Source organism: Bombina bombina, chromosome 4, assembly GCF_027579735.1.
Source record: "Bombina bombina isolate aBomBom1 chromosome 4, aBomBom1.pri, whole genome shotgun sequence".
NCBI lineage: Eukaryota > Metazoa > Chordata > Amphibia > Anura > Bombinatoridae > Bombina > Bombina bombina.
This window is the reverse complement of record NC_069502.1, coordinates 227,977,226-227,988,181: the sequence shown is the minus strand read 5'-3', so window position 1 is coordinate 227,988,181 and position 10,956 is coordinate 227,977,226. Positions and strand designations below refer to the sequence as shown.

The window sequence follows — 10,956 nt, the reverse complement described above, 5'->3', positions numbered from 1 at the left end:
ACCTTCAACATTAGACTCTTGGACAACATCTGCCTTATAGGAGACTGGCACTGAAAAAAATCTTATCTCTATAACTTAAAGTCTTTGAATACATGAAGGACAGAAAGGAATTGGTGGTTCCACATTAGCGTCAAAACATAAAGCACAGGTGACATCTTGTAAGTCCCCTTGGTCCATGCTTGCACACAACTTACCAAATAGTCAATAAAAATGATCAAACTAGATTGGAAAAATTAAATGTAAATAACGTTACTGTCACTTTAAATTTAAAAATGGTTCTCTCTCTCTTTTTTGCTGCAGAATGACAAATTAACGTTATCCTATGTACTCAAAAACGATTAATCGGCCCCTTCAAAACAATCTTTCTCCTTCCAGAGATACTGCTTGAAAATGCCAGCCAACAAATTGATGCAGGGAACATTCCGTGTCTGCACTAGAAACGCATGTCTCTCATGCGTCTCTAGAACCGCCCGGCTATCTGCGCACTGACTTAGAACTTGAAGCGCTACTGAATGGCGCCAAAACAAAACGGAAGGACCGCCCATCGTGGGCGTGTCCTACTACACCGTACATACCTTACTATGAAACCACCGGGGCCATTAATAACACTCCTCAGAGTAAACAACCGCTTTCTCCAGCCCCAGTGCCCTGTTCAAAACACTGCCCCTAATATCTTTCTCATAGAAAAGAAACGATGTCCCCACATAAAGCACTAATTAGATAAAAAGAGCCCCTTATGTGTATGATGTGCTATTCAAAATTTCTGAGTCCTTATCCCCAGAAAATAAGGCAGCACTTACCTTGTCTTCAGCCTGGCAGTAAAGACAGCTCTCAGGTTTGACCAAAATATCTCAGACTAAAGGATAAGGGCAGCAAGTAAATTATGGGAGGTGCAGTGAGAATTATGTCCCACAAGTTGCCATTGCTAAAGCAACCAAAGCTCTACTGTAGAGACTGATATGGACTATGGCTACACCCTAGGACAAAGCAGCACACTCTGGTACTACTTTAAAAATAATAAACTCTTGATTGAAGAATCTAATCTAACACCTCACTTTGCCTACATTAATGATAGGAAGAGGTAAAGAGAATGACTGTAGTGGGAGGGAAGGGAGGAGCTATTTAACAGCTCTGCTGTGGTGCTCTTTGCCTCCTCCTGCTGACCAGGAGGTGAATATCACATTAGTAATTAAGATGATCCGTGGACTCATCGTGTCTAAAAAAAGAAAAGAGGTTTCCTCAATGGGGTCCAAGAGTGGCCTCTCTTATCTCTGAGTACCCTCTTTAACTTGTATTAGTCTTATAAGGCCCAAGAGTGGCCTTCTGTGAAATTTGGAGGGTCAACATTCCAATTGACATGTTATTCCATCATTGCCTATAGAAATTATTTGTATTAGCGTATTGCATTTGACATTTGTTTTAGCTTGTTGTATGTCATGACATTAAACCTCAATAAAAAAAAAAGTGGGATGCAACACTTGTGAGATTGTCTTTCCGTTTTTTTTATCTTTGCTTGCATTTTTGATGTAACAAGGTGTTCCATCAGTCTTACTTTCAGTTTCCATGTTGTCGTCCCAACATAGATTTTATGACAAGAACATTTTTGTTTGTAATCTCTTTCCTTTCCACAATTTGTTTGGATTTCCTTTTGATGCAAAGCACCAATCCCAATCGAGATTGAATAAATATCCATATTGTGGGGTAGATACACAACCTAACAATTATATTCTTGCAAATTGGAGAGGGCCATTGTAATTTTGTGTTAAGTCTAACATTACCTATCATCTAGTCCAGGAAAATTAGGTGTAACTTACACTGCCTTTCCTGATAGGGGATTTAGCATAGAGTAGCTGGTAGAGGTATGGGAAATCCCAGCGACGACCAGAACTAGCATATACCAAGACTCAACATAGAGAATTACATGGATAAATACCCCACCAGCTTTCTTGAAGGAATACTATCCATATGAGAGCATAAAATAATATCTTGATGATCAAATTAATTAATTTTAAGCAGAGCACCTATCTCTGCCTACCTCCATGACACATGGTAAGAACTACTGGGAGGGTAGGGGAAGTGAGAGGGACTTAAATGATCTGTTTGGGGTGTCTTTGCCTCCTCCTGGTGGCCAGGTGAAGTATTCCCACATGTTATGAATGTTTTTGTGGACTTTCACTGCCATTAGAAAGAAATATTGATCTGTGATCCCATGTGTTAGGACATGGTCCTTGGTGTACTTATAATGTATAAAATAATAACTAGGAAACACACTATTAAAATAAAAACAACCAAAATGTTTTATTTAAAGCCAAGATGACGCACACAAATGATTCAGTAGTTATTGCCGCAACAAATTAACAATTAAATAAAAGGAAGGGATTAAATTAGACAGAAGGGATAACAGTTTTTAAAAAAATATTCAAGAAAAAACAAAAACAACAAAACATAACATTGGCATGCAAAGACTATCTGTGGCCAAATATAATTTTGAGAGTATTATCTTTATATGGACAATTGAAAACCATGTGGGCTGTTGCTGAAATACAATCTGGTAAAGTAAAAGCACAATAACATTTTCAAACTACATTTTAGGCTGCATATAGACATGGTCCATTGGGCTAATCAGAACATATTTCTGTTGTAACCAGTGCTGTCTAAACTAAACCTGAAATTGCAATGGGAAAACAATTCCTAACCTAAAAAAAATAGACAATCACTTGAAAGGTTCATGGTAATATCCCTTATGTTAAAGTAACCATATTTTTCTCTAGAACACTTCAAATTGTAATGCTGGTTAGTGAAAGAGTCTAAAATATGCTTTCCAAACAGAATATAGCCAACAATGCACAGTATCTTCAATGGGGTACTTTCCACCATTAAAATGTGCTTTCGGGACCAAACCACAGTAAATTAAAAAGGACTTAAAAATAATCCAATATTTTGAAAGCTATAATTTTACGAGACATGCTACCCAATTTTAATACAAAAACTAATCTTCACTGAAGGCAAATATGTTTAGATAGGTTTTGCTTGTATGTGGTCATATGTGACTAAAACCTTACAAAGAACCAGATGCACTCAATTAAGCACACTATGTTTTTCAACATCAATAAATGATATTCCTTGCACAAGTCAATAATATTGACACAATATTCACACCCAAAAGGTTAAGCAAATAGCAGATAATTTTGCAAGCTGACTTTCATTTTATAACCACAAACGTTTTCCTTTTGATATCAGCATCTCAATTAAAATTTTTAATGAGATTGTGTAGTATATATATATATATATATATATATATATATATATATATATATATATATATATATATTATGGTTTCAACTTGTAGAAAACAACCTGTGTTTTTCTTTACAACAGTAATTGTGGATCATAAAAATGTAAGTTCTCTGTTGACTTGATCAATGAAATACAAAATATTCTTGCAAAATAATACCTGATACTAGTTTGCATGGATGTTCTAGAAATTTTAGAAGTTTAATACTATTGCAACTTTAAAAAGTGTAGTATTTTTGCAAATCTGGTTTGAATCAGTCAACTAAAAAAGTCTGAACCCAAAACACAATTCAATACCCAGTTCTTCAGCTTATACAAGCAGTAAATTACTTCTAATATACATGGTAAGGAATTTAAGAATACTTCTACCAATAATAATATTTTATGAAATAATGATTTACATCTACACTAGTTAAGCTCCATATCTCAAACTTATTATACCATACTCTGTATTTGAAGTGTGTATGGACTACACTGTTGTGTAGTAGATACAAAAGGAGAGGCACGTTTTTTGGAAAGCAGGAACCTTAAACCTAAGAGATCATAAGGAACAGATAATTATCTCTGCATACAGCTGTGTCTAAACTGTTTCTAGAAATTAAACAATTACATATAATATGTATCCTAACACCACAGGCTCAAAACAAGACAGGTATCTGATCAAAGAAATTAATCTGACAAAAAATAAGAAAATATGCCACAAATAAAACATTAAGTAGTAACAGTCATGAGCAGAAGTAAGACTAAGGCAACAATTTAATGTACCCAAGGCAGCGGCTGCTTTATATATGAATGCTGAGGGTTTGGCCTTAAAAATACAAAGAGAAGTCATAGGACTGTCACCTACAACAATAATCAATGTATGTCATTAAAGCAGATATGTTTTAAACATCCAACTGCTGAAGCGCCTGAAGTGCCTGGATATGTATAATGTACTCTGTAAATCTTCAGCATATATTACAAACTGTAATGTAATACTTGTTTTATTGCCTCAAGAAAACACTATAAGATGGAAGACAAGAAATGAATATCAGAAAAGATAAGAAAAGAATCTAGGGATTTTTCACCACCGTCCATTTATAGTCTCATAAAACTAAATTTATAACCATTGAAAAATGTCTACATTTACACACCTAGTCTCTTGTGTACGGTTATCACCAATGAGATAAAGTCAGAAGCAACACCACAAGAACAAGAATTAATACTAAATATGGTACTAACGTTCCCTTTTGTAAGGCATATAAAGAAGGCAACATTCGGTAAATGCAAATTAAATGGCTTGTAGAGAATGAGTAGAAAAACTAGTCTCCAAGTTTACTTAGCAATTTACTGGAGTTGTTTTTTTAGAACTGCATTTAAACAAAACAAAATAATCAAAATACTACAGCAAAATTACACATATTAAAGTGAATGTAAAGTTTAATGACTAAGTGCCCAGTATTGAAAATTAACTTAAAAACAGGTGCACTTTAATTCATTAAACTTTACATTAAAGCTTCTTTTTTAAAATACTTACCTTTCTTTATTGAAAACAGATTCACAATCCTCCGCCCTCTTCTCCTGTTGTAGTTAGGAGATCAATGACTAATCCGGCTTCCACCAATCGTTGCGTGCCTCACGATCTGGACGCCAAAGGGGCCGCGCAACTTTTGGAGGAAGCCGGATTAGTCATTGATCTGCTAACTACAGTAGGAGCTGCGGGCGGAGGTTCGCCGGTCTGCTTTCCATAAAGATGCAAAGTTTAAAGAATGAAAGTGCCCCTGTTTTTAGGAGTATTTTTAGATAAGACTTTACATTCACTTCAAGACTAAATTACATAAGTATACAGAGAACAGGTGTAGAATAGTCACAAATACTGGAATTCTAGAACCCTTCTATAAAACCAAATCTGAGTCAGATATCCTTTACTATAATCTGATGAAGACTTCACAATGATTGAGAAAAATAGATATTTATCATGTAAATGTTGCTACAATTTCACTTTTACATTCTATTACTGCATGTGTGATATTCTTTTTAAATAAACTACAGAACAAAAACAGTATTGGTTTGGAGATTTCACATTTCCGATTATATTCTCCAATGAGTTTGTATTGTGTTTTCAAGGACAAGTGTCATGCTCATAAAAATAGCTGTATGTTCATTTCAAACAGACTCTAATGACACAAACCACAGTGTATCTTAACTGAAATCATGAAGAACATTTTCTTCAATTGTAGAAGACTGATAAAGTTGTTGAACCCACTGAAGAGAATGTCAAGGATGTAACATACAATGTTTTCAGTATGGCATTTTTTGTTAATTATGTTGGACAAGCACAGAAAAGAGTGTACCCTCAGGAGAATATAAAAAGGTAATCTAAAATCTGTTGAATAATGACAAAAAAACTCCCTTTAAGGACGCATGAAAAAACTGGCTTTTCATGTAGGACAACATTTCACCTGTTCTATGCACATTCATAATGTAGCTTGTTTCATTTTAGCATACAAATTACCAGCAATGTCCTTCAGCCATTTCTTTACTGCAGAATAAACAGATTTATAGAAGAGAAACAAAAAAAAAAAAAAATAAGGATTGAAAAGTAACATCCAATTAAACTTTTAGAATTTAAAGATGAACTAGTGATGCACTGCAGAGCAATGCATTCCTGGCACCTTAGGCATAAAATTTATTAAAGGTGGTGGTGGGAGGTAGGTGGTCATTGCTTCTGGAATAAGGCGGAGTATAAAAAAAAAAGAGACAATTTTATTCAGAAACAATGTGAGATCCAGATACATGGACAGTGTGTAGAACCCGAAGAGCCAGCACAGAGTCAGAAAATACTAGCTCTGCCACCAATACGTGCAAGTTATTCAAGTATCAAGATAAGGCCAGAAAACAAGAGCATTGCCCTCACACGAAGACGAAAGGACAAGATAATAAAAAAGGAATCCCCATAATGCAGTTGAATCCCTAAATCACAGGGATTCAGAAAGGCCACATATATAGTTTATTCTTATTTTCTTGAAGGAAGATGCACTTGGTGTGCCGTCTCCTTTCAGTACTTTACACCCCTTGGCAAGGGGAAAATTTGATTTTGAGTCTGTTTCTTCACAGGACGTAGTTGATTCTGCTGTCTTGGTTGCCCTACGACTTTGGTAGGAGTGGCACTTTTAGAATTTTAAGGGCGTAAGAAGGTGTAGGGGGAGTAACAATGAGGCCACTGGTGAAATGGTTGGCAAATTTTCTGTTAGCGGTTTCCTTTCATTGCTTCTTTTGCAGCCAGAATTAGAGGCGTTAGGCTAGATAGTGGTTTTGCAAGTTTCAGGAACGGATGCTGTGTGGAAAAAAAAAATATATATGTTGGTTACATTAGACATATAAAAGTTAAACAATTATAGTTAAAACTAGCTCTTCACATTTACATTGAAAAATGTAAAACACATTGAAATAGTAAAGAGAACAGTTCCATTTCCATGCAGAGATTTGGCTTGTCCTACTCAATGTCATCTACCACGTAACCCAAGCTATGGCAGAGAATGAAGTGTACTGCATAATAAAAATAAACCTTTTAGACCTGAAGTATGACATTCAAAGTGAAGGGAAAATAAACTAAAATTATTGAGTATGTAAATCTCTAACCTGGAGGGAGGAGGGGAATTAAATATTACAGGTACAAAACCCTTTATCTAAACTGTGGCTGGAAAAGGATTTAATTTCGGAATAGTTGTATATTTGTGTCTGTAAAAAAGGAGAGGGGGTGGGATCAAGTGTAAACAACATCTTATGTCATTTAGGAAATCTTTAAATATAATACAGCTTATACATGCAACCTAAAGGTAGTTTTATACATGTTTTAATACTTTTGAATACATTGTACCACCAGAAAGATAGTTAGCATAGTACTGTAATCAGAAAGGTAAGAGCTGTTTTAATAAATATAGACATTATTTGCATTTTAGAACACAAAAACCAAACCAAGGAAACCGGTAATGACAGTCTGGATTTTGGAATCCAGAATTTGTACCTGTATTTATTTTTGTGTATCCGGTCACACTCACCAATAAATAATTAGCAAAGCAGTAAATACAAAGGAATACAAACAAACAAGAAACAAATAGAGGCAAATGAAGTTGAAAACATATTTTTGGGAAAGCCAAAACAAACTTTACAGCTGAAAGTGTGAATAAACACTCACATGCTTTTGACGGACACTGCAGCTTCACTAAGGTCCTTAGAAGAGATATCTGCTTCAACCAGAAGCAGACACTGTCCTTATAGAATGAGTATGTGTAAGCACTGCAGAAAAAAAAACTAAATCTATGCTTGCCTCTCTTTCATGGGGGTGAGTCCACAAGCCTTGACATTTAGGATTAAACTCCACCAGGAAGCAGGAAAAAGTTACCCAATATACCAAGAGCTTTAATTTCTTCCAACTCCTTTTCCCCTTATTTTGCAATATAGCCAAGAAAAGAAGAAAAAAAAAAAAAAGCGCAGGAAGAATAAAGCTGTGCAAATGAGGTGCATGCCAGAACCGTTAGTTAGAACAAAAATAGGGAGGATCTTGTGGACTCTTACCACCATAAAAGAAAGGAATTTATCAGGTAAGCATAAATTTAGTTTTCTTTTATAAGATGGTGAGAGTCTACAAGTCAACACGTGGTATCCAATATCCAAGCACTGAAGTCTAAAGATCAAACGTGAAATGGTGCAGGTATGTTACTGAACAGGCACAGAGGCACCAGAACTATCCTGACGAAAAGCAGTCTCTAAAGGACAGTGGACTTCTGGTGGGCAGTTGATGAGATCGGCAGCAGGTGTGAAGAGCTCTGTAACCTAAGCTCCTAAAACAATACAAAATTACCGGTCTAAGAGCCCCAAAAGCTTTATTTCCTTGGTAGGAGTTTCAGGGGAATCTTATCCGAAGCAGAAAAAGCAAGCTGTCGGATCCCTGGCCAAGCAGTGAACAGCTTTGAAGAGAATAACCGGTGCAGGGATTACTTTGGCAACACAGTGCACTTCCTGCCCCCGCACAGCAATTGCCCAAGTAGATGAGCATACATACATACTGCAGATAGTGTCGCATCAGAGTAACAGACAACCCGGCACAGACTTGGTGAGTCGGCTCACTCAAACAGAGCAGCGGAGACCCGCCGTATTGTTACCTCCCCTTACATAGCTAAAGCGCATTTGGCAGCTATCCATTATAAACACAGACGCAAAGGGCCAATCTAAGGCACATCGCCGAACTGAAAAAACATAATTTATGTAAGAACTTACCTGATAAATTAATTTCTTTCATATTAGCAAGAGTCCATGAGCTAGTGACGTATGGGATATACATTCCTACCAGGAGGGGCAAAGTTTCCCAAACCTTAAAATGCCTATAAATACACCCCTCACCACACCCACAATTCAGTTTAACGAATAGCCAAGAAGTGGGGTGATAAGAAAAAAGTGCGAAAGCATATAAAATAAGGAATTGGAATAATTGTGCTTTATACAAAAAAATCATAACCACCACAAAAAAGGGCGGGCCTCATGGACTCTTGCTAATATGAAAGAAATGAATTTATCAGGTAAGTTCTTACATAAATTATGTTTTCTTTCATGTAATTAGCAAGAGTCCATGAGCTAGTGACGTATGGGATAATGACTACCCAAGATGTGGATCTTTCCACGCAAGAGTCACTAGAGAGGGAGGGATAAAATAAAGACAGCCAATTCCTGCTGAAAATAATCCACACCCAAAATAAAGTTTAATGAAAAACATAAGCAGAAGATTCAAACTGAAACCGCTGCCTGAAGTACTTTTCTACCAAAAACTGCTTCAGAAGAAGAAAATACAACAAAATGGTAGAATTTGGTAAAAGTATGCAAAGAGGACCAAGTTGCCGCTTTGCAAATCTGATCAACCGAAGCTTCATTCCTAAACGCCCAGGAAGTAGAAACTGACCTAGTAGAATGAACTGTAATCCTATGAGGCGGAGTCTTACCCGACTCAACATAGGCAAGATGAATTAAAGATTTCAACCAAGATGCCAAAGAAAAGGCAGAAGTTTTCTGGCCTTTCTAAAACCGGAAAAGATAACAAATAAACTAGAAGTCTTTCGGAAAGACTTAGTAGCTTCAACATAATATTTCAAAGCTCTAATAACATCCAAAGAATGCAACGATTTCTCCTTAGAATTCTTAGGATTAAGACATAATGAAGGAACCACAATGTCTCTACTAATGTTGTTGGAATTCACAACTTAGGTAAAAATTCAAAAGAAGTTCGCAACACCGCCTTATCCTGATGAAAAATCAGAAAAGGAGACTCACAAGAAAGAGCAGATAATTCAGAAACTCTTCTGGCAGAAGAGATGGCCAAAAGGAACAAAACTTTCCAAGAAAGTAATTTAATATCCAATGAATGCATAGGTTCAAATGGAGGAGCTTGAAGAGCCCCCAGAACCAAATTCAAACTCCAAGGAGGAGAAATTGACTTAATGACAGGCTTTATACGAACCAAAGCTTGTACAAAACAATGAATATCAGGAAGAATAGCAATCTTTCTGTGAAAAAGAACAGAAAGAGCAGAGATTTGACCTTTCAAGGAACTTGCGGACAAACCCTTATCTAAACCATCCTGAAGAAACTGTAATATTCTCGGTATTCTAAAAGAATGCCAAGAAAAATGATGAGAAAGACACCAAGAAATATAAGTCTTCCAGACTCTATAATATATCTCTCTGGATACAGATTTACGAGCCTGTAACATAGTATTAATCACAGAGTCAGAGAAACCTCTTTGACCAAGAATCAAGCGTTCAATCTCCATACCTTTAAATTTAAGGATTTCAGATCCTGATGGAAAAAAGGACTTTGAGACAAGAGGTCTGGTCTCAACGGAAGAGTCCACGGTTGGCAAGAGGCCATCCGGACAAGATCCGCATACCAAAACCTGTGAGGCCATGCCGGAGCTACCAGCAGAACAAACGAGCATTCCTTCAGAATCTTGGAGATTACTCTTGGAAGAAGAACTAGAGGCGGAAAGATATAGGCAGGATGATACTTCCAAGGAAGTGATAATGCATCCACTGCCTCCGCCTGAGGATCCCGGAATCTGGACAGATACCTGGGAAGTTTCTTGTTTAGATGAGAAGCCATCAGATCTATTTCTGGAAGTTCCCACATTTGAACAATCTGAAGAAATACCTCTGGGTGAAGAGACCATTCGCCCGGATGCAACGTTTGGCGACTGAGATAATCCGCTTTCCAATTGTCCATACCTGGGATATGAACCGCAGAGATTAGACAGGAGCTGGATTCCGCCCAAACCAAAATTCGAGATACTTCTTTCATAGCCAGAGGACTGTGAGTCCCTCCTTGATGATTGATGTATGCCACAGTTGTGACATTGTCTATCTGAAAACAAATGAACAACTCTCTCTTCAGAAGAGGCCAAGACTGAAGAGCTCTGAAAATTGCACGGAGTTCCAAAATATTGATCGGAAATCTCACCTCCTGAGATTCCCAAACCCCTTGTGCCGTCAGATACCCCCACACAGCTCCCCAACCTGTAAGACTTGCATCTGTTGAGATTATAGTCCAGGTCGGAAGAACAAAGAAGCCCCCTGAACTAAACGATGGTGATCTGTCCACCATGTCAGAGAGTGTCGTAAAATCGGTTTAAAGATA

The 10,956-nt window shown here is 36.9% G+C and overlaps 1 protein-coding gene across 5 annotated transcripts in view; it reads right to left on the bottom strand.

Annotated features, from left to right (window-relative positions):
* Window positions 1-2,273: 2,273 nt before the first annotated feature.
* PAK2 (p21 (RAC1) activated kinase 2) overlaps window positions 2,274-10,956 on the bottom strand; it is a 505,361-nt gene continuing 496,678 nt past the window's right edge. For all 5 annotated transcript variants that reach the window (XM_053709811.1, XM_053709810.1, XM_053709809.1 and 2 more), the window contains one exon: window positions 2,274-6,610. In XM_053709811.1, coding sequence (XP_053565786.1) covers window positions 6,524-6,610 — 87 coding nt within the window. In that variant the 3' untranslated portion in view covers window positions 2,274-6,523. The remainder of the gene's footprint in view (window positions 6,611-10,956) is intronic.